General features: G+C 43.5%; 3 protein-coding genes across 5 annotated transcripts in view; 2 read left to right on the top strand and 1 right to left on the bottom strand.

Moving 5' to 3' along the window:
* Tesk2 (testis associated actin remodelling kinase 2) overlaps positions 1-27,614 on the bottom strand; it is a 118,807-nt gene that overhangs the window by 41,206 nt on the left and 49,987 nt on the right. For 2 of the 3 annotated variants that reach the window (XM_052716286.1, XM_052716285.1), the window contains exon 3: positions 20,519-20,640. The exons of the other annotated variant lie outside the window; for it this stretch is intronic. In XM_052716286.1, coding sequence (XP_052572246.1) covers positions 20,519-20,640 — 122 coding nt within the window. The remainder of the gene's footprint in view (positions 1-20,518; positions 20,641-27,614) is intronic. 3 annotated transcript variants of the gene reach the window in all.
* Positions 1,576-5,487, top strand: LOC128096566 (uncharacterized). Its single transcript, XM_052716296.1, has 2 exons — positions 1,576-4,615; positions 4,900-5,487. The coding sequence occupies exons 1-2, from the start codon at positions 3,351-3,353 to the stop codon at positions 5,072-5,074; spliced, it is 1,440 nt and encodes a 479-aa protein (XP_052572256.1). The 5' UTR covers positions 1,576-3,350; the 3' UTR covers positions 5,075-5,487.
* On the top strand, positions 10,737-12,204 carry LOC128096568 (60S ribosomal protein L31-like). The gene has a single exon (XM_052716299.1). It carries the CDS (start codon positions 11,762-11,764, stop codon positions 12,164-12,166), a length of 405 nt encoding a protein of 134 aa, XP_052572259.1. The 5' UTR covers positions 10,737-11,761; the 3' UTR covers positions 12,167-12,204.

Raw genomic sequence — 27,614 nt, forward strand, 5'->3', positions numbered from 1 at the left:
GTTAAGAGCACTTGCAGCTCTTCCAAAGGACCTGGGTTCAAGTCCCAACACCCACATAGCACGGTTCACAGACATCTGTAACTCCAATCCCAGGGATCCAATGCCTCCTCTGGACACACACACACACACACACACACACACACACACCGTGCACACAGGTAAAACACTCATACACATAAAATAAAACTAAAAATTAAAGAGCTAGAGAATTGGCTCAGTAGTTAAGAGCACTTGTTACTCTTGCAGAGGACCTGGGTTTTGTTCCCAGCACCCATATAGTGGCTCACAACCATCTGTAACTCAAGTTCAGGGACGTCTAACACCTTATTGATGACTTCAGGGGGAACCAGGCATGAATGTGGTACACATACATACACACATGCTGGCAATACACATATACATATAAAAGATAAAAATTAAACAAAATAAAAATTAAAACAAATAAATAATCCAAAGATATAGGGATGAACAAAACCCAGCCCCTTTCCTTACTGAGCTTCTGGTTACTGGAAGCTTTACAGGACCTGATTACAGTCCAAATTCCTCAACGTGTTACTCAAAGGTCTGAAAGCTGGGCATGGTGGCACGCACCTACAACCTCAGCCCTTGGGAGGTGGACTCAGAGGACAATAGTTCAAGGTTATTCTCAGGTCCACTGAAAGTTTAAGGCCAGCCTTGACAACATGAGCTTCTGTCTCCAAAGACCAAAAAACAGAAACTAGTAAACAAACAAAAAGTACAAAAGGTCTGAATGTTCTGGCTCAGCCTCTTACCTCCTATCACATCCACCTGCATTCTCTTTATTGTAGTTATATAACTTGCCACTCCTTCACATGTTCAGAGTTCTCAAACTTTTACACTGTTGCTTGAATAAGTATTTCTAAAACTTGTTTTTCAGAAATTCTACCAACCCTTAAAAACTCAGTTAAGAACTAAGAACATCTACAAACAAACCAGGGGTGGTGGCACATTCAGCCAGGATGTGGAAGCAGGAGAATCTCTTTGAGTGGTGTGCTAGAGTGTGGCCACATATTATATCATTAAATTCCGTGAATTGGTTGAACCTTGGGGCACCAGCCTGAAATCTCAGCTACTCAGAAAGCTGAGGCAAGAGGACTATAAATTCAATGAACAGAGTTATTTGAAGGCCATCCTAGACAACTTACTGAGATTAGGTCTCAAAATAAAAATAAGAGAGAAATGTTGGGGCTTCAGAGATACTCAGCACTTAAGAGCATGAGCTGCTTCTCCAGAGGTTCCAGGGTTCATTTCCCAACCCTATAGGACCGTCCGTAACTCTAATCCCAGGGGATCCGAGGCCACTCTCTGGACTCTATGGGCACTGTATGCGCATGATGCAAAGACATACATATAAGTAAAACACCTATACACAATAAATTTCTTTTAAAACGAGGGCTGGGGATGCAGTCTGGTATGCAAGGTGCTAGTTTCAATCCCCAGTGCTCCCCTCCACACACTATCTAAACTGCCTTTCCAAGCTGGCTATTATATTTTTTCAGAGATGTAATTCCAACTATTTTTTTTAATCTTTCCCATCAAAATTACCCTTTCTCTTTGAAAGGTTTACAACACGCCCCCACGGTCGGGCGTGTTCTCATATGCCCAACAGACACTTCCACCTAGCCAGTTCCAGGTCAGGATAGCCATTTCCGGGTCAGGGCATCTCGCGTGACCAAGATCCGTGACGTTCCATTGGCTACATAGGCGCGCAACGTGGCCATGTGATCTACGTGCTTGCGTGTAATAGTGACGCTGATCTGTCCACGCCCAGCCTTTAAAATCCGGCGCCATGTTCCCGGTTCCTTCTTCTTCTTCTTCCTCCTTCTTCTCCACACACGTGCTTCCCGCAGGCCTGTTCACTCTCTGTCCCTTTAATAAAACTCTTGTTAGCGGATTCTGTCGTGTTTCGTGGCATTTCCTTGCAGGGTAAGAACACAACGCAGCCGAAAAACTAACATTTTGGTGCCGAAACCGAGCGGGCGCTTCCGGGCACCCTGCGCCTGGAAACCCGTAAACCAGGGACTGCAACACTCTGCTCCGTACGCGACAGACCGCTCTCCATTTTGCCTGACCGCAAAAATTCCATGCAACACCGCTTTCTCCGATTGGTGAGTCCCCCCCATTTTTCGGCCAGTGTAAACGGTTTCCTGAATCTGTGAGAACAACCGGTACCTCACCAGTATTCTTGAGACCGGGGAACCCCCGACCACGGTCTTCATTGGCTACGGTCGGCCCCTATCGCAGGCCTCAGATTTCTAGCCCTCTCCCACGTCTGCAGCCTGAGATATTTCTCGCGTTGGGACCACCGCCGTTGGGTGCGTCCTGGGGGCCACGTGGGGCCGACACGTTCATCCGACTTGACGAAGTGGCAGACGCTGTCTGGATTCCCGGGGAATCCTTTCCTCACGTGGCAGGGGCCCCCGCTTCTGTGGCTGACGAGCCAAGGAGCGGCTTGTGCCCGGGATCCGTCCTTGGCCTTGGGGACGCCTGGGGCCTTGGCTCCGGATCACGTTTGTTTTTTTATCTTTTTTATTTTTCTGCCTCTCCGCTGCAGACATGGGAAACAAGGCTTCCAACCCTGTTAGTCCTTCCTCTCCGTTAGGCTGTCTTGTTGAAGCTTTAAAACCTCTCAGTTTAATGCCTTACATAAAGATTCCTAAGCTAACTCGTCTATGTTCTAAAAAATGACCAAAGTATGCTTTAGAAAACAACAAAAAATGGCCGCCGAGCGGCTCCTTAGATCCCGATATTTTACGGGAGTTATCTAATTACTGTCAGCGCTCAGGCAGATGGAAAGAGTTGCCCTACATTATAGCATTTTTCTTTCTCAGTGCTAAACCGTCTCTTCTGGATTCCTTCTCTCCTGCTCATATGCTCCTGGCTATGCCTGAACCGGAGGATTCTCTGACTCCGGAATCTCTGACTCTAGATCCTGCTAACGAACCTCCACCTATTCGACCTCCAGCTCCAACTCCTAGAAAACCGTTCCTTCCGCTCCCCTTCCAGATTCTTCTTCTTCTAAAGCTGCTCCTTCCTCGGCAGCGGCCGGTTCCAAAGGCCCTGCCCTAGCTCCAAACTTCACTCCTCCTACCACCTGCTCTCGGGCTGCTAAATTGCCTGATTCCAGCCATCCAAAACCTTCCACTGTTCTCCCTTTGCGAGAGGTGACTGGTGTGGATGGACTGATTAAAGTTCATGTTCCATTCTCTCTAGCAGAACTCTCTCAGATAGAAAGTAAGCTGGGTTCTTATACTTCTAATTCTGCTGCCTTTATTAAACAGTTTCAATATATAACTCAATCTTATAGTCTCATCTTTCATGATATATTCATGATACTTTCTAATAACTTACTCCCTGAGGAGCGCAGGCAGGTTTGGGAGCAGGCTAGGATTCATGCAGACGAAATTCATCAAACTAACCTCTCACACCCGCCAGGAGCTGAGGCGGTTCCTGACCGAGAGCCACACTGGGATTATAACACCCAGGGTGGCTGTCTAGCCAGTGATAGGTTTATTACCTGTCTCCTGACAGGTCTCTGTAAGGCTGCCCTAAAACCAGTAAATTATGAGAAACTAAAAATGGTTATTCAAGATAAAGACGAAAATCCGTCTCATTTCCTAGAGCGGCTCACCAAGGCTCTACTTCAGTTCACTAGCTTAGACCCAGAGAGCCCTGAGGGCAGGCAGCTGCTAATGACCCAGTTTGTCTCACAGAGCTTCCCTAACATTAGGGATAAACTTAAACGTTTGGAGAACGGCCCTCTAACTCCACAGGCAGATGTGCTGGTGATAGCGTTTAAGGTGTTCCATGGTAGAGATGAAAAAGCCCATAAAAGGAGCTGCCAGATGCTGGCAAGCACTGCCCGACCGGCTCCCCGAAAGCCATCTGGTCCCTGCTTCAAGTGTGGGAGAGAAGGCCATTGGGCCCAGGCTTGCACCGCCGGCCCACGAAGGGCACCAACAAAGCCTTGTCCAAACTGTTACCAAAAGGGTCACTGGTCAGCTGACTGTCCTAATGTCCCAAGCGACATAGGAACGCCAGATGAAGACCACCCTCCAGCTGACTTTGTAGGCTTGGCTTACAGCGAGGACTGCTGCTGCCTGGTTTCTGCCCTGGCCACTTCCATCTCACACAGGGAACCTAGGGTAATTATAAAGGTCAATGGGCGGCCCCATCTCGTTCCTTTTGGACACCGGAGCTACCTACTCTGTCCTGAGAGAGTTTTGGAGGCCCACCTCTCCTGCTCGTCTCCCTATTGTCGGGGTTGGGGGACAGCCTTATCTACCTCATCAGACACCACCACTCAGTTGCATTTTCAGAGGCATCCCTCTCACACACACATTCTTAGTGGTGCCAAGCTGCCCTGTACCTTTATGGGGAGGGATCTTCTAGCTAAGGTAGGAGCGTCCATTTCTTTCGCTCCACACATTCGCCTCATCCCAGACGCGCCAGCAGCTCCTTTACTTCTCCTCCTAGCCACTCACTCTTCTGACTCTAACAATTCCTTTCCCCTACCAGTCTCTCAGGTAGACACAGTCTCTCAGGTAGACACACAGAGCCGGAGGCAAAAAGGACCATCAAAAATATCCAGGCGGTAAGGAATAATGTAATACAATAATCTATCATTGTTCGATACTCAGCAACTGATCACCTGCGTTTCCTAAATGCTAACCTAATAAGGGAAACCGGTGCCTTAAATAAACTACCTCTAATAAGGCTTGTCTCAGATAAAAATTAAGCAGAGTACTAAGGCCAGATCTACCTCAGGTAAATATCACATGTCTCTATCTAGACAGGCCAGATCTACCTCAGACAAATGCCAACTCCAAAATAAAATAATAATGATTCTTTCTCTCTAAGCCTTTTCTATGTCAACAGTATCTTGTCAAACAGAAGGTTCCTAGCCACAGCACGGACATCCCAGGACTTCACAAGATACCCTCTCATCCCCCTGCCCCCCAAGAGCCAACCAACGCCCACTATTCAGCTGGAAGCAGTCTTTGAGAGAAACGTCGCCCCCATACCCAGGCAACCACAATTTTTTCTTTTTTAAAAAAGGAAGAGTCAGGGATGAAAGGTTTACAACACGCCCCCACGGTCGGGCGTGTTCTCATATGCCCAACAGACACTTCCACCTAGCCAGTTCCAGGTCAGGATAGCCATTTCCGGGTCAGGGCATCTCGCGTGACCAAGATCCGTGACGTTCCATTGGCTACGTAGGCGCGCAACGTGGCCATGTGATCTACGTGCTTGCGTGTAATAGTGACGCTGATCTGTCCACGCCCAGCCTTTAAAATCCGGCGCCATGTTCCCGGTTCCTTCTTCTTCTTCTTCCTCCTTCTTCTCCACACACGTGCTTCCCGCAGGCCTGTTCACTCTCTGTCCCTTTAATAAAACTCTTGTTAGCGGATTCTGTCGTGTTTCGTGGCATTTCCTTGCAGGGTAAGAACACAACGCAGCCGAAAAACTAACACTCTTCTCTACACACACACACACACACACACACACACACACACACACGTCTGTTTTGGAGCCTCTGTTGAAGAACTTGCAGGCTCTGCCTTCTACTTCATGTTTTATATACACCTAGCTCTTTTACTATGTCACAAGGTTCTCTGGGTCAGGCATCCTGTAAGTGGACAAGAATGTCACTTCTTCATCAGGCTGCTTCACTTTTCCTTCTGCTGTAGACATTTCCAGTTTTGACCAACTTGGTCATCACCATGGTACATAGACAGACTGTGCCATACCTATGCCTATCCCAGAACAACTAACATCACCCTCTAAGCTTTCTCCATCCATCAGCAGATGCAAAGACCCAGTGGAGGAATCTGAGGTTTTGTCCTAGTAGAAAAGGAGTACTTCCACCCAACCTTGCTGCAGGCCGCAGGAACATAGCATAAGAACTCAGCTGGTTATGGCAAAGTCACTACCTGGAGGGATCAGGGAATTCCTCCAGAGGAAGCCAAATCCCAAGGAGTTTTTGGTGTTACTTGGCTTGTTATATATCAGCTGTATTCTGTTATGAAAATCATGTGTGCCTTCATAGTGTTCCCAATTGACTTTTCCCTAATAAGGGCTAACAATGTGGACTGATCACTCTCTAGACATACACATTCCAGGCATTTGGAGAACAGCCTCAGGAAAGGCTTTCTCTGGAATCAGATATCTCCCCTAGCCACTTTCAAGGACTAAAGGAGACACCACCCAGGTGGTCGCCCAATTTCCGAGGACTAACAGTGATAATAACCTACAGGCCAGTCTCCTGACTTAAGGTAAATTCCACAAGGAGACACCACCCAGGGGGGCACCCAACTTCCTAGGACTAACAATGATAGCAGCCCACAGGCAAGTCTCCTGATTTAAGGTAAATTCCACAAAGAGACACCGCCTAGGTGAGGTGGACATTAAGTAAATAAATAGCCTTATACAATTTAGCTCGGACCCTCCCTTTATATACTGGGACTTCCAGGGCACAGAGGAGAAGAGACAAGAGAATGGAAGAACTAAATGGGTAAGAACTTGAGAGGAACAAACTGAGATGGGGAAGAACTAGATTGAAGGGCTAGAAGAGAGTACCAGAGGAACGAGATGGAAGATGAGGAAGAGCCAGATGGAGAAGAACAAGATGAGGAAGAGCCAGATGAGAGAGAAGGAGACGGGAGAGGAGCTGATAGGGGAAAGAACTAGATAGATGAGAATCCAGAAGGGACAGAACTAGATGAAGGAATTAAGATAGAACCTAGAGGGGGCAGCAGATAAATATAGAGAGAAATCAGGCAAGAACGGAGCTAGATATGAGAGCAGAATAGAAGCTGTGCAGAGAGAGAACTATCACAGAATAATAAAGTGTATGAACTAAGGAGTTTCGTGTACATAGATTCATTTCTTTTCATCAAAGATTAATTATCAGCTAGCTGTAGATTCTTCCCGGACCCTGGGAGGGGACTATCGAGGGGCTGGACCCCCCTAGTCCCCCATACAACCTCACCACACCAGGACAGGAATAAGAAACACACCTTTAAGACTAGGAGATCGGGGTTGGGGAATTTAGCTCAGTGGTAGAGCGCTTGCCTAGCAAGCACAAGGCCCTGGGTTTGATCCTCAGCTCCAAAAAAAAAAAAAGACTAGGAGAAGATCTTGTTCACTACAGTAATTAACCCAACCTAGACCAGTAGCCTGGTTCATTGTTAGTGTTCAGTAAATAATTACCAAATTTAATTAAAATTCTTATTCCAAGACAAGACCTTTCCTAGGCCCTATAAGCCTCCAGTAGGGGAAGGGACCAAGATCATCTGTTAGAGTTATTGCAGGAAAATTAAAACTTTTATGTAAAAAAAGAGAAATTTAGCTTTAATAGTATTTTAACAATTATTTTATGTGTAAGTATGTGTGCCTCCGTGTTATATGTGTGCACCATATGTATGCAGGAGCCTGTGGAGGTCAAAAGTGGGTGTTGAATCCGTGGAACTGGAATTAGAGACAGCTGTGAACTTCCATGTGAGCTCACCAAAGCCAGGTCTTCTACAGGAGCAGCAAGCACTCTTAACCGCTGAGTCACCTCTCCAGCCCAAGCTTTACTAATATTTAATCATGAATTAATAGTAGCACAGGGGAATATGCTCAAAAATGTTTTCCTAATGAGATACTGTGGTAGATGACTAATAGCCCCCAAGAGATATCCAAACTCTAATCCCCAGAAACTATAAATGCTGTAAAGCAAGGGGAATAAACGTTACAGACAGAATTAAAACTGCATGCCAGGCATGGTGGTGCTTGCCTATAATCTCAATATGCAAAAGGCAAAAGCAGCAAGATCATGACATTCAAGACCAGCCTGGGCTAAACATCAAGAAACTTTTTTCTCCAAGGGAAAAAAAAAAGTTGAAATTTGGGAGTGGTTAACATTCCTACTCAATTTACTTTAAAACAAGAAATGGACTAGGCATATGATCTCAACAGTAGAGTTAGTTCTAGGTTCAATACCCAGTAGAAAGAAACAGGTGGAGGAGATGAGGAGGGTTGCCCTAAATTTACGAGGCGGGTCCTTCTAAATACAGTTCTCAGAGAAGGAAAATACAAACACAAGAATCATTGTCACAATGATATAATGTAGAGGGGGGAATATGATCAAAATATATTATATACATGTATGAAATTGTCAAGGACTAAATAAAGCTATTTTTAAAAAAGCAAAAAGAGAATGGTACAACATGAAAAGGATTCAACATGACATGCTATTTTTTATTTTAAAAAGTTTAAATTTTTTATGCTCTGCATATGGGTGTTTTGCCTATATCTAGGTCTGTGTACCACAAGTGTGCATGATGCCCACAGAAGCCAGAAGAGGGCATCAGATGTACTAGAACTGGAGTTACAATCGTAAGCCTTCTTGATGGGAATTGGACTCTGGTCTTCTGCAAGAGCACCAAGTGCTCTTAACTCCTGAGCCATCTCTCCAGCCCCTATTTTTAATTCCAGCAGAACAAGTGGATCTCTGAATTCAAGGCCAACCTGGTCCACAAAAAAGAAGCCAGGGCTAAACAGAAACCCTGTCTCAAAAAACAAAACAAAAAGAAAAAAGGAGGAAGAGAAGGAGGTAAAAGAGGGCACAGATCTCAAGTCTCCAAAGAAACTATGACTCTAGACCTATAAAAAAGCAGTAATATCCTTAGGTAAAGCTTTACTACACAGTTCAAATGTGCTCTGGATATATTACATCATGGAAAACTGGTTGTGCAAGGTCCTAGATACGAGTATTCATAAGGAAAACTGGCTGAACCTCACATAGGTGATACTCAGCAGAGGTGGCTCAGTCTAGCTTCTTTCCTGTTCATCACCATGGGGGTGGTATATGCAAAGACTGACCTCAAATTCACAATCTTCCTCCCTTCACATCTCAAATACTGAGATTACAGATGTCTGCCACTACCCTCAACCCTCTCTGTCCAGGATTTGCCTGTATGTACAAGTATGTGTGTGTATATTTGTGTATATATGAGCACATGTGTGTTTGGGTGCCAGTGTATACAAGTGCACACGGAGGCCAGAAGATAACCTCAGGTGTCAGCCACAGAAAAGCTATCCATTCCTTTGAGACAAAGTCTCTCACTAGAAGACAATGCCTCACAAAATAAATGAACAAATAAGTAAATAAAATAATACCATAAAAACACAGGCACCAAAATAGGAAATTATACAGAAAAAGAAAACTTCAATCTAGCCTGTATGTATTATGTAACTTTTTTGTGGTGCTGGGGATCAAACCGCTAAGCTATTTAGTAGTACCCCCAGAACTATTATGTTTTTCATTGACAGAGCCAGACAAAGGGAATAAAAGAGCTACAGAAACAGACTTGATGAACCTTTCCTCAAGGAATTCAGGCAAGAACCATGCTGATACAGAACATTTGTTGAACACTTAAGGATATGTCAAACACAAACAAAGGATGGGGGTCCATGCCTGTTACTCTAGTATTCAGGAGGTGGAGGAGGAAGGAGGGTTTCAACTTTGTGGTGGTTTGAAAGAAAATGGCCCCCAAAGGAAGTGGCACTCTTAGGAGGTGTGACCTTATGGAGTAGGTGTGGTGTTGTTGGAGGAAGTGTGTCATTGTGGAGGTGGGTTTTGAGGTCTCATATATGCTCAATCCACATCCAGTGCCTCAGACCACTTCCTGTTGCCTGCAAGAAATAGGACTTTCAGCTACTTCTCCAGCACCATGTCTGCCTGCATGCTGCCATATCCCACCATGATGATAACGGACTGAACCTCTGAACTATCAGTGAGCTGCCTCATTAAATGCTCTCCTTTATAAGAGTTGCTGTGGTTATGGTATCTCTTCACAGCAGTAGGAACCCTAACTAAGACAGAAGTTAGATCCTGGGACTGGGATATTACTGTGATAGTCCAGACCATGTTTTTGATTGGAGAAATAAGGACTTTGGAAGTTCGAGTTAGGAAAGCAGTGGAATGCTTTAAGCACTGCTTAATTGGCCATACTAGTAGGAACATGGGAGACAGTGGTGCAAAGAGTGATTTGAACTGGGGGGGGGGGGGGCTGGCTCAAGAGATTTCAGAGGAGAATATTAATATGTGGCCTAGAGACCAGTCTTGTGATATTTTGGCGAAGAATGTGGCTGCTTTTTTGCCCTCACCCAAAAAGTCTGCCTGAAGCTAAAGTGAAGAGTTTTGGATTAAAGAGGAAATCTCAAAACAGCCTAGTAGAGTACTCTGTCATGTGGTTATTGGTGGTAACTCTGACAAAGATTTATAATGAAGAGGAGCAAGCTGAGCAAATAAAAATACAAAATGTAGGTGGCATATGCCTTTAATCCCAGCACTCCGGAGGCAGAGGCAGGTGGAATCTCTGTGAGTTCAAGGCCAGCCTGCTCTACAAATTGAGTTCCAGGAAGCCAGAGCTATTAAATAGAGAAAACTTGTCTCCAAAAAAAAAAAAAAGAAAGAAAGAAAAAGTACAGATTGAGAAATGGGACACCAGAAAGTAGACCAGAGCTAATAAATCCTGTGTTCAAGGAGATAAACAGATTAAGAAGTGGAATAGAGGGAGTGGTAACCTCAGGGCAAGCTTCCACCCAGCTAAGTTTCCAACTTGTGAAAAGGAACTAAAGAAAAGCTTAGAGCTGAGTGTAGTGGTGCACACCTTTAATTCCAGTGCTCAGAAGGCAGAGGCTGGCGGATCTCTGAGTTTGAGGCCAGCCTAGTCTAACTATCAAAAACAAGAAAGTTGGTGAAGATGTAATTGAATGATAGGGCCATGTTCCAGCCTCAGTAAGCAGCAGAACTTGGCAGCTCTGGCCACATGGTTCTAAAGTTAAGGATAGAAGAGGCTATGGAATGTGGCCCCACGACTAAGGAAAGCCACTGAGGCCAGGCATATGTCAGGGGTGTCCCTGAATGAAGGCCTAGAGAGGCCATTGTGTGAAGCTGTGAAGTTGAAGCTTGGATTGCCTTGGAGATCCCAAGATGTAAGAGATGCCAGAGCCTTAGGATACCTGCCAAGGAGAGCTGCTAAGAGGGAGTGGAACAGGTCCAAGAGAAAAAAGTGTGTTGCAGTCAACAAAGCTGAAAGGAGTTGGAGATCTGAAGAGTGCTTTGACATCAAACACAGAGATGCAGAGTTTGGAGTTTGCTCAGCTGGTTTTCTGTCTTGCTTTGGTCCAGTATTTCCTCACTATACTCCCTTCCCTATGTTTTGGAATGGTAATGTATATCCTGTGCCATTATATGTTGTAAGTATGTGATCTGTTTTTTATTTTGATTTTACAGGGGATTACAGTTAAGAAATTGCATGAATCTCAGAGACTTTGAATTTTAGACTTTTAAGTAAGTTTGAGACTGTTACAGACTATAGGGACATTTGAAATTAGACGGAATGCATTTTTGCATTATGATATGGCTACAAGCCTTTGGGGGCCAGGGAGTGGAATGTGGTAGCTTGAAAGAAAATGGACCCCAAAGGAATAGCACTATTAGGAGGTGTGGCCTTGTCGGGATAGGTATGGTCTTGTTGGAGAAGTGTGTCACTGTGGAGGTCTCCTATATGATCAAGCCATGCTCAGTGAGACAGTCTATTTCTGGTTGCCTGCATATCGACATGTAGCAGCTACCTTTCCAGCACCATGTCTGCCTGCATGTTGCCATGTCCCACCACGATGATAATGGACTGAACCTCTGAACTGTAATCCACCCCAATTAAATGTTTTCTTTGTAAGAGTTGCCATGGTGGTCCAACTTGGGCCCGGCAGAATGGCTCCCGCAAAGAAGGGTGGCGAGAAGAAGAAGGGCCGTTCTGCCATCAGCGAGGTGGTGATCCGAGAACACACCATCAACATTCACAAGCGCATCCATGGAGTGGGCCTCAAGAAGTGTGCTCCTAGGGCACTCAAAGAAATCCGGAAATTTGCCATGAAGGAGATGGGTACTCCAGATGTGCGCATTGATACTAGGCTCAATAAAGCCGTCTGGGCCAAAGGAATAAGGAATGTTCCATACTGTATCTGTGTACGTTTGTCCAGAAAACGTAAAGAGGATGAGGACTCACCAAACAAGCTCTACACATTGGTAACTTACATACCTGTTACCACATTCAAAAATCTACAGACAGTCAATGTGGATGAGAACTAAGCTGCAGAGTGTCAAATAAAGTTGGAGAACTACCAAAAAAAAAAAAAAAAAAAAGAGTTGCCATGGTCATGGTGTCTCTTCACAGCAATAGAAACCCTAAGACAAACTTCAAGCCCAGCATAGGCTACATAGCAAGACCCTGACTCAAAAAAAAAAAGGAGGTGTCAAACACAAACTTCATATAGATTACTTCATTTAACCCTTAAAAAAACATTGGTAGGGCTGGAGAGATGGTTCAGAGGTTAAGAACACTGGCTGTTCTTCCAGAAGACCTGAGTTCAATTCCCAGCAACCACATGGTGGCTCACAACAATTTGTAATGAGATCTGGCATCCTCTTCCTGCAGGCGTACATGCAGGCAGAACACTGTATACATAATAAATAAATAAATCTAAAAAAAAAAGTCATTGGTAGTAGGCACTAAATGTTATTATTTCCATTTTACAGGCAAGGAAACTGAAAACAGATTAGGTGTCTTGCACAAAGGCACACAATGAGTAAATGGCAGGGTTGGTTGGTTGCTGGATACATATGGGGGGTTAGTTTTTGTTTTACTGCTTGTACATATATATTAGGCACAATTTTTCAGGGGGATAAAAGGAATTGAATTACAGAAACAAACATAGTCACTTCTTCAAGTAATTCACAGGCAAGAATAATAATGCCAAACATTTTGACCAGTTTAGGACACAGCCTAGGCTAGCCTTGAACCATTATGTGGCTGAGAATGATCCTGAACCCCTAATCCTATCACCACTTCCTGATGGCTGATCCACTCTACCATACCTGGTTTATGTTGGGGAATCTGCATATGGGAACCCATACCACAGCCATCTGCATGCCAGACAAGTGCAGTACCAACTAAGCTATACCCACAGCCTACCTCAAATTCTTTTTTTTAAATATTTATTTATTATGTAAACAGTGTTCTGTATTTGCCCAGAAGAGGGCACCAGATGTCATTACAGGTGGTTGTGAGCCACCATGTGGGTGCTGAGAATTGAACTCAGGACCTGTGGAAGAACAATCAGTGCTCTTAACTGCTGAGCCATCTCTCCAGCCCCTCTTTTTTGTTCTTAACTTACATTTGTTTAATGATGGGAGGGGGCACGTAGAAGTCAGAGGACAATTACTGAGTGTCTTGTTCTCTGCTTCTACAATGTATGTGTGTTCCACAGATAGAACTCAGGTCAGTAGGTTTGGCAATAAGCACCTTTATCCACTGAGACATCCTGTCAGCCCTCTTCCTCAAATTCTTCTCTTTTGTAAAGTTGTAAGGTTTTGTTTTTTGGTTGTTTTTTTTTTCTCCCCCTTGGGGGCAGGGGTCAAGACAAGATTTCTCTGTGTAGCCCTGGCTGTTTTGGAACTCACTATGTAAATCAGGCTGGCCTCAAACTCAGGGATTCCCTGTCTCTGCCTCCAAAATGCTGGGATTAAAGGTATGCACTACCATGTCTGGCCTAAATTTACTTATTTCTACTTTATGTGTATATGAATGTTTGTTTTGTCTGTGTGTATGTCTGTGTACAATGCCTGAGAAAGCCAAAAAAGAGAGTCAAGGCCGGGCGGTGGTGGCGCACGCCTTTAATCCCAGCGCTAGGGAGGCAGAGCCAGGCAGATCTCTGTGAGTTCGAAGATAGCCTGGTCTACAGAGTGAGATCCAGGAAAGGCACCAAAGGTACACAGAGAAACCCTGTCTCGGGGGGGGGGGGGGGGGGGGGGACCACAAACCAAAAAACAAACCAAAAAACAAAAAACTGAAGTTAGAGACAGTTGTGTGCCATCATGTGGGTGCTAAGAACCAAACCCAGTTCCTCAGCAAGAATAACAAGTGCTTTTAACCAACAAGTGATCCTTCAGTGTCCCCCTCAAATTGTTTATGTACATTTTTTTCACTTAATCCTACTATCGACCTAGTATAATAAACAGTACTATTATAGCTCCCTTCTTGAGATCAGAAAATGGAGATTACAGAGGCTACATTATTTGCAGAGGTCCTGAACCTCTCCTTTGAATTCCAGACTTGTGTATCCACCTGCAATTTTGTATCTACTGATCTCCCATTCCCAAAACCTGTTCCCCACAAGATCTTCCCCAGTACTGCTACTGGCGATGTGATGCAATTTTTCCAGTTATTCAAGTAAAACCCCTAAGAGTCAACCCTGACACCTCCATCCCTTGCATTAATATCCACACCCAAATTCATTGGGAAATCTTAGTCCTTATTTCAAAGTACCGAGATAATCCAGCTACATCCTGGGACTTCTTGCTACCCAACTACCCTCCTCATTTTGTTCTTTGTTTGGTTTGTGAGGCATCTCACTCTGTAGTCCAGGCTGTAATGGAACTCACTAAGTAGCCCAGACTGGCCTCAAACTCACTATGCAGCTAGGGGTGGCATTGAACCCCTAATCTCCCCACCACTGTTTCCCAAATGCAGTGTTTACAGGACTGCACCACAATGTCTGGCTTGCCTTCTGAGACAGGGTCCTACTATGTAGCCCAGGCTGGCCTTGAACTTCCAGCGATCTTCCTTTTCTGCCTCTCGAGTGTTGTGATTACAAGTGTTCCTGACCATGCCCAGCTTCTTTTCATAAAAGGTTCAAGAGGCTAAGGCAAGAGTACCTTGAGATTTTAGCCAAACTACCCAAATAGTGAGTCCAAAGCCAGCCTAGACTATGTACTAAGACCTTGTCCCAAAAAATCAAAAAGACCAACAAGATGGCTCAACTGCTAAGAGGCACTTACCACCAAGCCTCACAACCTGAATTTGATCCCTAGCACCCCCACAGTAGAAGGAGAGAAATCATTCCCAAAAGTCCTCAATTGTTTGTCTGTCTGTCTCTTTCTCTCATGACCACACACATGCATGCATGTACACACACACTAGACTAGTTGGGTTTTGTCAACTTGACATAAACCTTGACTTATCTGGAAAGAGGAAATTTTTTTCCCCGAGACAAGTTTTCTCTTGGTAGTTTTGGTGCCTGTCCTGGATCTCACTCTGTTGACCAGGCTGGCCTCGAACTCACAGAGTTCCGCCTGGCTCTGCCTCCCTAACGCTGCAATTAAAGGCGTGCACCACCACCGCCCGGCAAGAGGAAATTTTAATTGAGAAAATACCTCCATAAGATTGGCCTATAGGCAAGAATGGAGATAATTTCTTGGTTAATGGTTGATGTGGGAGAACTCAGCCCTTGTGGATGGTGCCACCCTGGGCAGATGGTCCTGGGTGTTTAAGGAAGTAGACTGAGCAAGCCAAGAGGAACAAGTCAGTAAGCAGCAGCAACCTCCATGGCCTCTTCTTCAGTTCCTGCTTGCAGGTTCCTGCCCTGACTTCCCTCTATGAAGTATTGTGACATGAAAATTGTAAAATGAAATAAACCCTTTCCTTCCTACATTGCTTTGGTCATGGTGTTTCAGTACAGCAATAGAAACTCTAACACACACACACACACACACACACACACACACACACACACACTTAATAAATAACAAAAATACAATTAAAAAAGTTTTAAAGAGCCAGACAGTAGTACATACCTAAAATCCCAACACTTGAAAAGGTGAGAGGCAGGAGGACTGCTATGAGTTCCAGGTCAGCCTGAGCCAGGCCCAGTTGCGGATAACTCTTTAAGAGTTCTCATCTCTGAAGACTCTTTCACCTAGATACTAGGATTATAATGATAAAATCTGAGCAATCTCCTTTAACCCACCCTGGAACACATGCACAGACATGTGCACCTATGTACACACACACATATACACTTTAATACAATACATTTTCAAACCTCATCATTTTTTTTTTTTTTTTTTTTTTTTTTTTTTTTTTTTTTTTTGGTTTTTTCGAGACAGGGTTTCTCTGTGTAGCTTTGCGCCTTTCCTGGGACTCACTTGGTAGCCCAGGCTGGCCTCGAACTCACAGAGATCCGCCTGGCTCTGCCTCCCGAGTGCTGGGATTAAAGGCGTGCGCCACCACCGCCCGGCTCAAACCTCATCATTTAAGAGTCAGTATTTAATTTAGTATGACTTACTACTACTGATATATTCCCAATCCTTCCTTTGACAATGAAAACAAAGTCCACAGATTGGGTAATATGCCCTAGGTAACAGTTAGGACATTGACATTTAGCTGTGTTAGATACATTAGAGAGAAAGAATAAAGAATGGAAGGATAATCAGGAAAAACATCATGTTTGTCTAAGGGATTTCTGATTCATATCTAAAATCAATTTTGAGTCATCAAAAACTCTTTAAGGAATAAACTATGTTAACTGGGGATATAACAAGAGGCTCTACATTCCATCCCCAGCACAAGAAAAGGAAGAGGGGTAAGACTACTCAGCTATATATCAGGAAGAGTGAAAACCGAGGACAAGGAGGGAAAATAATGTTCATGCCAGATAAAAGTGAAGGTTGAAGTATAACAAAAGGAACAGATGCACATGTCTTCAAGATTCAGGGTCAAGCCAAGGAACAAAGGAATACTAAAGATGACTGGGATTTTTCAGGTTGGCTAACTGGAAAGATGGCTATTTTGATAACAACAATCCTCAAGGCACTAGCTGATACTAATCTTTCTTAGTCTTTCCCCGACCCTGCCTGCTTCCTTCTCCTCTGTGCTAGTGTTTGAGCCCATAGGCAAGCATCTGCCACTGAGCTACACTTCACCATCATCTATTTCTTTTCTTTTTGTTGTTGCTTTTGTTCTTTTGGTTTTTTCAAGACAAGGTTTCCCTGTGTAGCCCTAGCCGTCCTGGAACTTGCTATGTTGATCAGGCTGGCCTTAAACTCCTAGAGATCCTCCTGCCTTTGCCTGTTGAGTGCTGGGATTAAAGGCGTGCACCACCACCGCTGCTCTCTTCTATTTCTTACATGCATAGTTTGCTTCCTTAAAGGGACTGGGAGAAAATGGGTTCCTGCTCCCTTTGTACTCAACAATAGATAATCTGTTCCACAGCTGACCTAGGTAGTTCCAAGTAAACACTTGAGTAAGTGGAAATCACATTCTCCAATATAACAAATACAATTTTATTTTGCTGCAAAGCTGAACTTGTACTCTTGATCATTCTGCCTCTATCTTGAATACAGGCATATACCACCATGCCCAGCTGCAGCTGAAGAAACTTTGAACAAACACTAGCAGTCAGGGACTGGGCACATAACACTTCAGTGAGGTCCTACTTTCAATTAGTAGCACCAAAAACAGAACAACAAAAAACTTGTAGTAGATCAGTCTGAGTATGGTGAGATCATACCTGTAATTAAGAACTCAGTGGAAGGCTGAGGCAGGAGGATTGCAAATTTGAGGCTAGCCTGGCTACATATCAAGATCTTGCTCAAAAACAGAGGTGGGGTGCAGCAAGGTAGTTTAGCAGGTAAGGGTGCTTGCAACAAAGACTGATGACCTGAGATGAATCACTGCAACCCTCATGTGAAAGGAGAGAGCCATCTCCTGCAAGTTGTCCTGTGACCTCCACACATGTGCATGTCACATGGCACTCACATACATATAAATCCATACATAAAATTAATAAATGTAAAAAAACTTTTTAAAAAGAAGGGATGGGATATAGATTATTTATACCTATAGATATGCATGCATGAAACCCAGGATTCTATGCCCAGTACTGCAGAAAACTGGGAATGATGACCTGAGTTCAATCTCTGGAACCCATGAAAACATCGAAGAAGAAAACTGTTTCTACAAAGTTGTCCTCTGACCTCCATACATGAGCATATATACACCCCAACCCCCCACATACATCATATAAATACACAATAGTAATCAAATTTAATAAAGAGAAAAAGGTAAGTGGGATAGCCAGGTGGTGGTGGTGCATGCCTTTGATCCCAGCACTTGGAAGGCAGAGGCAGGAAGATATCTGAGTTTGAGGCCAGCCTGGTCTACAGAGTGAGTTCTAGGACAGCCAGGACTACACAGAGAAATCCTGTCTCAAAAAACCAAAACATAAAAATAAAAAAATTAAGTGGTAGAATGTGTATGAGGATTCCAAGAGAAATATTAAATTCCTCATAGCATGAAGAATAACAAAGAGACATGAGAACAAATGCTGGCCAGGTCCTTAGAGAGGCCATTGGGGAATGGAAATTAGCAGGATGTGGAATTGGGTTACAGATCCTGAGCACAAGACTTCCTGGCATAAACAACTCTATTCACAAGAAGCCCAAACTATCAATTCCTCCAAGCTCGACAAAGTACTTCATTGTTTATTTAAGTGATAACTTAGAACAACTGCTATTAAAACCCACCAATCTTAACTATACCTATATATAAAAATATACATACAAACAAAATGTATACACCCACCAACCCAATGCCTTACCCAGTCCACTCATTTTCATTTGTTTATTTATTTACCCACCCATTGCTGGGATGATAAGTGTGTGCCACCACATCCTGCTATTCTTTTCCTTCTAAATGGAAATCTTTGTACGAAAGATGATAAAAGGAAAAACTGTAGTAAGGAGGTTAGGGTCAAGAAAAGGAGAAAGGAAACAAAACAACTCCAACAGCTCAGCGCACCCTCTCTGCTGGGCATGCAGCAGCTCTGGCAGAGATGAACAGGTATGCCAGGGGATCAGATGCCTGCCCTCCAGTAGGTCTTCCACAGCCTTCTTTCCCACGCAGACTTTCCAAATCACTAACTCAGTCATTTTCTTCCCTCCTTCCCTTCTTTCATAGGAAGTTTCTTTTTGTTTGTTTAATTTTATTTTGTTTTGTTTTTTAAGTCAAGGTCTCACTATGCAGCCCTGGCTATCCTGGAACTGTGTAGACCAGGTTGTCTTAGAACTCAGAGATCCACCTGCCTCTGCCGGGATCAAAGGTGTGCACCATTAGTCCCAGCTCAGGACAACCTTTCTTTAGGGGCTAAAGATATGGCTCAGTGATTAAAAAAACTGGTTGCTCTTGAAGAGAATCTGGGTTCAATTCCAAGCTCATACTGTAACTCCCATTCCACAACTTCTTCTGACTTACGCAGGCACTGGCATACATACCTGTAGCCAAAAGACTCATACTCAGCCAGATGTGGTGGTTCATGCCTGTAATTCTAGCACTTGGATGGTAAAGCATGAGGATCAGGAGTTCAAGGTCAGTTTCAGCTATATAATGAGTTCAAGGCCAGCCAGCTCTACAGAGACCCTATCAAGTGTGAGGGAAGGGAGGAAATTTTTTACATAAGCTGTTTATGGTGATACACACTTGTAACTCCAAGTCCTGAGGGTCAATAGGATCTTGAGGCCAGCCTGAGCACTTCTGACATTACAAGCATCTTATAAATAAATCCTACTTAAATATATATTAAATTATATTGCCTGTGCAATTTCATTTGGAAGCACACTTACCTCACAATATATCAAGATGATTAAAGTGAGAAATATTCAGATATTTATTACTAAAAAGGATATTCGGCCTTTTAAAAAGAGATTTTATTTATTTTTATTTCAGGTGTATAACTATTTTGTCTGTGTATATGCACTTGCAACACATATATGCCTGGTACCTACAAAGGCCAGAAGAGGGTGTTAGAGCCTCTGGAACTGGAGCTTACTAATAGCTGTGGGCTAGGAATGGAACCCCTATCCTCTGCAAGAGCAGCCAGTGCTCTTAATTGCTGAGCTACCTCCAGCCAGTAAAATAAAATCTTTAAAAAAATTTTTTTAATTACATTTATTTCACGAATGCATGTGTGCATGTGTGTGGAGAGGGAGAGGAAAGAGAGACAGGTACTACATCTTATCTTAAGTATGGAAAGAGGTCAGTGAAAGTCTAGCTAAAAATAGAGTCAATATTGTATTTTCTTCTTCTGCCATGTGGTACCCAGGGGCCAAACTTAGGTCATCAGGCTTGGGTCAGGCACCTTTACCCACCGAGTCATCTGGCTTCCCAAGCCTTTCAAATGTAAAACAATTCTCAACAGCAAACTATGTCTCCTAAGTGAGTACTCATGGTTTAAGGTGGATAGTTTCATGCCACTATTTTGTTGTTATTTTTATTCGATGATTTAATTACAACTCTTCATAAAGCAATTAAGAAAATTAAGTAACTACACGGAGACCAGTCTTTTCTCTCTGACAAATTACTAATCACAGTAGGAAACAGTTATTCTAATGAGTTAGTACTAATGTTCTAGTGAGAATAAAGCAACTTGACAGAAGGAGTTGCCTTATTAAATACTTGTTCATTACAGGAAATTAAGTTGTAATGGGGAGAAAAAGACCTAGAGGCTAGCTAAACCCCAGCAAGACGGATTCCTCCAGATAAAGTGCTACTGTAGCAAGCATCCAATGATGTCTCTTACCGACCCTGGGGAGACGGAAATCCATTACCTGAGGATGTTGGGGTGGGAGAGTCTATTCATGAGCTGCATCTCTTTCAGCAGGTTTGCTCGGTTACTGCTCAGCGTGTTCATCTTGAGAGCCATCACCTGACCAGAAGCTCTGTGTCGCACCTAGAAAGTTAGAGTAAGAATGGCAAGAGTCTCTACATGTGGAACACACCAGGATGTCTTAGTACCAGTTTAGATGAAATAAATATTGCAGTCTGGATGCTGATGCAGAAATGTGAATACATGGCCAGCTTGAGCTACGTGAGATATTGTCTCAAAAAATATTACATTTGTCTCACTCCACTAATGAAGATGAATTTATTTCATCTAATACCAAAATTGTTCCACACTGAGCTGGTCAGAAAAACGTTATTAGTCATATCATTTATTTTTTATTATGTTTTTTTCTGGGGGGGAGGGGAGAGTTGGGACACAGGCCCAGGTTGGCCCTAAACTTCTCATATAACTGGGGATGGACTGAACACCTTATCCTCCTGCCTCCACCTCTAGGTGGGATTACAGGCACCGGCCATCACACCCAGCAAGGATCTGATTAGGCAGAGCCATGCTATCTATCTCTAGATGACCAGGAACTCACTCTGTAGCTTGCCTAACTGTAGCTTCACACAACCTCCTGACTCAGCCTGCAAGTACTGGGATTATAGGCAGGAGCCACCACACCTGGATAATGAGTCCTTTTTTTAGGCTACTTCCTTAAGGCCAACATTAGTGACTTACAATACTAGAAGGAAACAGTCCATTCTGTATATTTTTATGTGTGGAGGGAGGGAAGAAATATGAGTAAGCCTTACGTAACAATGAGCTATAAAACTGTCTTTATAAGACACTTTATAAGGCATGAAAATGATATACTTTCAGCTTACACTAAGCACCATAAAAAAAGTATCTTTAAGGGAAAAAAAAAACAGGGCTGGGCATGGCTCAAGGGTAGAGTATTGAACTCATCATGCACAAAGCCCTATGTTTAAGTTTAACCCTAGTTCATTGGACACATGAGCATCCACGCATACACACACACACACACCCACACACACACACACACACACACACACACACACACACACACACACACACACACGGTAGGGGTCAGAGAGAGAAGTTAAGCATAAAAAGAGGTCAGTGAATCTTTTAGAGCATATATTATAGTAACACAACCCAGAACACTTGATAATAATGTAAATACTAAAGTTGGACACAATAAACACAGTTCATAGCACTCACAATATTATCCATACACACAATGGAAAGTCTATTCCTAGGAGCAGATGCCCACTACAGAATTTATTTCATTTTATTCATGGAAATTATTTCCTCATTTCAAAGCATACACTTCAGAGGTTTTATTTAAAAAACTGTCATACTAGACCAGGAGTGGTAGTGCACACCTTTAGTCCCAGCACTAGGGAGGCCAAGGTAGAGTTCAGTTCTCAGGTTCTATGTTGGGTGGCTCACAACCATCAGGGGGATCTGATGCCTCTGGCCTCCATGAGTACCTGCACTCACATGTACATACCCATACGCAGACACAGATGCACGTAAGTTAAAACAAAATCTTTTTAAAAAAAAGAATAAATTAATTCTAGGCCAATGTGGTGGCTCAGTGGGTAAAGATGCTTAATGCCAAAATTGATGATCTGAATTCAATTCCTAGGACCCACACAGAGGAAGGAAAGCACATGTTCCCACAAGTTGTACACACACACACACACACACACACACACACACACACACACACACTACACTTTAATTTCAGAATTGGTACAGCAGGGACTTGCAATGCAAAGCTACTGTCGTTCTGTGAACTTCAGGAGTTTTACTTTACATCTCCTTTAGTCTTCACCCTCTACAGGCTCAATGGAATAACAATAACTGCTTCACTTATCCATTAATATAGGACACAGCACAGCTTATCTTGTACTTAAAGCAATGATGGTTTGCAGTGGCCACAGCAGAAGAGAAGGGCTGGAAAGCTACAGAAGCCATAGTCAACAAACAGAGGCAAAACGCTGGCAGACTTTCCCCTCATCTAGATCCTCCGAGAGATTTGGAAGGCAGCTCTCTTCTCAGTGCATCACTGAGCCTGTTGTCATGTATCCCGTGATTGATGAAAGGGAAGTGGCTTCCCTTTCTAGATCCTGTGTGGATAAGTTAAAAGAGATCTTTATATGCAAAGATCTCACTGGCAGTATTTTTCCAGCACCATTTACAGAAAGCATCTGTGTTTTAGTGGGGCTTTCCATCTACTGCCACTTTCCCCTCCCACCATCTGAAAACTGTTACACCTGAGATTTGTGCTATCATTTTTTTTTTGTTTTTCTTTTCTTTCTTTCTTTTTTCTTTATCTCTTTTTGTTTTTTTCGAGACAGGTTTCTCTGTGTTGTTTTGGTGCCTGTCCTGGATCTTGCTCTGTAGACTAGGCTGGCCTCGAACTCAGAGATCAGCCGGGCTTGGCCTCCCGAGTGCTAGCACTAAAGGCGTGCGCCACTGGCCTTGTGATATCATTTTTTTTTTTTTTTTTTTTTTTTTTTTGGTTTTTCGAGACAGGGTTTCTCTGTGTAGCTTTGCGCCTGTCCTGGAACTCACTTGGTAGCCCAGGCTGGCCTCAAACTCACAGAGATCCGCCTGGCTCTGCCTCCTAGTGCTGGGATTAAAGGCGTGTGCCACCACCGCCCGGCGTGATACCATTTTTGAAATTGAGTCTTGCTATACAGTCCTGCCTGGACTGGCACTCATCCTAGAGCCCAGAATGATCTCCAACTTGCACGGAGTACTGGACGATAAGCATGTGCCATCGTATCTTGGTTCACTTTAAATTTTTTTTTTCCCCAGAGCTGAGGACTGAACCTAGCGCTCTACCACTGAGCTACATCCCCAACCCCCACTTTAAATTTTTCTCCTGGTTTTTCAGGTCAGGGTTTCTCTGTGTAGTCTTGGCTGTCCTGACCAGGCTGGCCTCTAACTCAGAGATCCACCTGCCTCTACCTCCCAGTGCTGGGATTAAAGGAGTGCACCACCACTATTCATCACACACTGAATTTTTAACAAAATGTTCAATTCTAAGAATATTTAATTAATCCCAATACTTGGGAGACAGATCTCTAAAGGCCAGCCTGATCTACAGAGTAGGTTCCAAAACAGCCAGGGCTACACAGAGAAACCCTGTCTCAAAGAAACAAAACAAACAAGCAAACAAAAAAGAATATTTGATAATAAAGTGAGTAACAGTCAGGGATAAGAAATTTGTCTTCCTTTTTTTTTTCTTCTTTTTTTCTACACAGCTGTAGACCAACATGACCTTGAATTTGCTGCTGCCTCTGCCTCCCAAGTGCTAGGGTTCAAGATGAAGTGCCGCTTGCTTGCTTGTTCTTTCTTTAAGACTTATTTTGGCTAGGTGGTGCACACCTTTAATCCCAGTATTCAGAAAGCAGAGGCAGGTGGGTATCTGCGGCCAGCCTAGTCTACATATGCAGGGCCAGGGCCACATAATAGACAGTTTGTCTCAAAAAACATTTTTTAAAGATGTATTTATTTTCTTGTATGCGTGTTTTGTCTGCATGTATATATGTGTACCACATGCATACCTGGTTGTCTGAAGAGTTCAGAAGAGGGCCTCAGATATCCTGGAACTGGAGTTAGGAATGGTTTCCAGCCACCATGTGGGTGGGTCCTGGGAACTGACCCCAGTCTCTACAAGAGCAATCAGTGCTCTTAACTGGTATGCCATCTCACCCACCCAAGGCCCACTTTTTCAGATGGCTTTACTATATAACCCTGGCTATCCTGGAACTCAATATGTAGACCAGAGTGGCCTAGACTCAAAGAGATCCTCTTACCTCTGCCTCCCTGGTATAAGGCATGCGCCAACACACCCAGCCCAAGCTGGTCTTGAACCTCTGGGTTCAAATGATCTTTCTCTTTTTTTTTTTTTCTTTGGTTTTTCAAGACAGGGTTTCTTTGTGTAGTTTTGGTGCCTGTCCTAGATCTTGCTCTGTAGACCAGGCTGGCCTCAAACTCACAGAGATCCGCCTGGCTCTGTCTCCCAAGTGCTGGGATTATAGGCATATGCCACCAAGTATCATGTGTCTGCCTTAATGAGACATTCAGGATTATATCCAATAAGTATATACAATATACACAGTCAAGATTACATTAACGATGTCTAGTCCGTTAACATTTGACAGATTCAGACAAAAAACTCCATTAATATATAACAATGTCCAGTCCAGTAACATTTGACAAATTCAGACAAAAAATTTTCATTACTTATCTTATTTAAAATATAATGTCTGCCTTAATGAGACATTCAGGATTAAATGACACTTACAAACACTCAGATAAAGCTGGATAGAGTAAGTTCTGCCTTTACTCTCCTTTATCAGTGGAACTTGTTTTGTCAACTTACCCCTTCTCTTTCTTATCGTATACAGATGAATCTAGTCCTCTATTGTATTTTATTTTAAAGCCACTAGCATCTCTGCCCTATTGTTTTGCTCCCAGCATGGAGTGGATTTTGTCCTGTTTGTTGTTTTGAGATGGATTCTCCTGTAGCACAGGTTAGTGATGAACCAGCCTGCCTCCATCTTAGGTCAAAAGCCATCTTTTTTTGTTTGTTTGTTTGTTTCTGTCGTTTTTTGAGACAAGGTTTTTCCATGTAGCCTGGCTGTCCTGGAACTCCCTTTGTAAATCAGGCTGAGATCTGCCTGCCTCTGCCTCCTGAATGCTGGGACTACCCAGCTAAGCCATATTTTTTTATATAGTAAAGACAAACTAGGTTCATTCCTGTTTATGATTAAACCTATTTCTCAAGAATTGGACTATGTAACCTTAACTACAAATGATTCTGTACTGCCTGGTCCAGGAAATGGCAACCATGTCTTTGTTTCAAAAAACATTTTTTTAAAGATTTATTTATCTATATATATGAATGCTCTGCCTGCATGTAGTGCCTGCATGACAGAAGAGAGCATCAGAGAGAAGAGGGCGTCTGATGTGGTATTGTGTTCCCCCAAATATTGTGCATGCTAATAAACTTACCTGGGGTCAGAGACAGAGCAGCCACAATATTAAACATAAAGGATAGGCAGTGGTAGCTACATCCCAAGGCTGTTTATTTTCCTTTCCTTCTTTTTTTTTTTTTTTTTTTGTTTTTTTTTTTGGGTTGTTGTTTTTCGAGACAGGGTTTCTCTGTGTAGTTTTGGCGCCTTTCCTGGATCTCGCTCTGTAAACCAGACTAGCCTCGAACTCACAGAGATCCGCCTGCCTCTGCCTCCCGAGTGCTGGGATTAGACGTGTGTGCTACCACGCCCGGCCAGCCTGCTTTCTTAAACAACTCATGAACACCTGCCTCAGGGTGGCATCCCCAGTGGGTTGGGCCTTCCCACATCAGTCATTAATCAAGAAAATGCCCCACAGACTTTCCTAAAAACCAATCTGATGGAGCATTTTCTCAATTGAGGTTCCTTCTTCCCAGATGACTCTAGCTTGTGTCAAGTTGACAAAAAGCAACCTAGCCAGTGTGGAAAAAGACCATTTCTAAGGTTCAGAACCCTAAAAAGCATTGGACTGTTACCATCTTCTTCTCTGGCTTTTCAATGATTAACTCACTTGTGTGTGATGGGTTTGTGTGGTATATGTATGTGTACATTTTCATGAGTACATACATCCATATGTGGAGGCAGGACACATGTCAGGTGTCTTCTCCAGTCTACCTTGTATTTTAAGATAGGATCCCCCCGAGCCTGAAGCACATCAATGACTAGGCTGGCTAGCTAGAAAGATTCCAGGGATCCATCCACTTCCACCTTCCAACTCCTAAAATTAGAGACATGTGCAACTACACCCAGCTTTCTACATTGATGCTGGGGATCCAAACCCAGGCCCCCAGTACTGCACAGTAGGCACTTTACTAACGAAGCCATCTTCCCATGACCATCTTTTCTTTCAGACATGGACTAATGCAGTCGAGGATGGCCTTAAACTTGCTACACAGAACAGGACATTGAGCCCTGATCCTTCTGCTTCTACCTCCCAAGTGCTGGGATTACAGGAATAAGCCATCAAAGTGATAAGGTACAAACGAGGAGGCATGTTCCTTTCCCTCTTTATTCCCTCTTTTGAAAGTCCCTGTGATGTAGCTTCAGTCCTGTATTAGTTACTCACCTTGTTGCTAAGACCAAATACCTAACAAGAACCAATTTTAGGGAGGAGGAATTTATTTTTGTCTAATAGTTCAAGAGTACAGTCCATCATGGTGGCAACATCATGTGTAAGAAGGCAGCCAGTCCCATGGCATCTGCAGTCAGCAGGTAGAGATGGATGGATGTTCTGGCTGAGCTCACTTTCCCCTTTTTATTCAGCCCATGGGATGGTGCTGCCCACATTTCAAAACGAACCTTCCCGCCTCAGCTAAACTACTCGGGAAATACCTTATGGACACTTGTAGGTTTATATTTCCAAGCTGATTCTAAATCCTGTCAAGTCGATCACAAAGGTTAACCATCACAGGCCAGTAAGATGGCTCGGCAGCAGAGAGCACTTCTGTCAAGTCTGATCACTTGAATTTGATCCCTGGAACCCATATGGTGGACAGGAGAACCCACTCTTGAAAGTTATCTTCTGACCTCTAAATGTGAGTCATGGCATGTGCACACACACACACACACACACACACACACACACACACTCAATAAATGTTTAAAAAGAAAAAAATTTAAAAATAACCTCAAGCTCCCTGAAATTTATGGTAAATCTGGCAACTTTCCTGATATTTATGAACCTATTTCTGATTTCTACTTGCCTATCTTGCTACTTCATTTTTGTTGTTGTTGTTTCTTGATTTTTTTTTTTAGGAATTTTTTCTATTCATTTTAAATACCAAACACAGATCCCCCTTTCTTCCCTCCTCCTGCCCCTCCATTCTTCCCGCCCCAAGTGACCCCCCCATTCCCTCCTCCAACAAGGTAAGGCCTCCCATGAGGAATCAGCAGAGCCTGGTACATTCAGTAGAGGCAGGTCCAGGCCCCTCTCCTTGCATCAAGGCTGTGCAAGGTGTCCCACTATAGATAATGGGTTCCAGA

This window comes from Peromyscus californicus, unplaced genomic scaffold (assembly GCF_007827085.1).
Source record: "Peromyscus californicus insignis strain IS unplaced genomic scaffold, ASM782708v3 Scaffold_5__1_contigs__length_169319896, whole genome shotgun sequence".
Classification (NCBI taxonomy): domain Eukaryota; kingdom Metazoa; phylum Chordata; class Mammalia; order Rodentia; family Cricetidae; genus Peromyscus; species Peromyscus californicus.

Bases quoted from the DNA above. Each gene is read 5' to 3' on its own strand.
- LOC128096566 (XM_052716296.1), top strand. From the start codon at position 3,351: ATGATACTTTCTAATAACTTACTCCCTGAGGAGCGCAGGCAGGTTTGG. The intron at 4,616-4,899 runs GTAAGGAATAAT...CTATGTCAACAG, and splicing joins CCATCAAAAATATCCAGGCG to TATCTTGTCAAACAGAAGGT.
- LOC128096568 (XM_052716299.1), top strand. From the start codon at position 11,762: ATGGTGGTCCAACTTGGGCCCGGCAGAATGGCTCCCGCAAAGAAGGGT.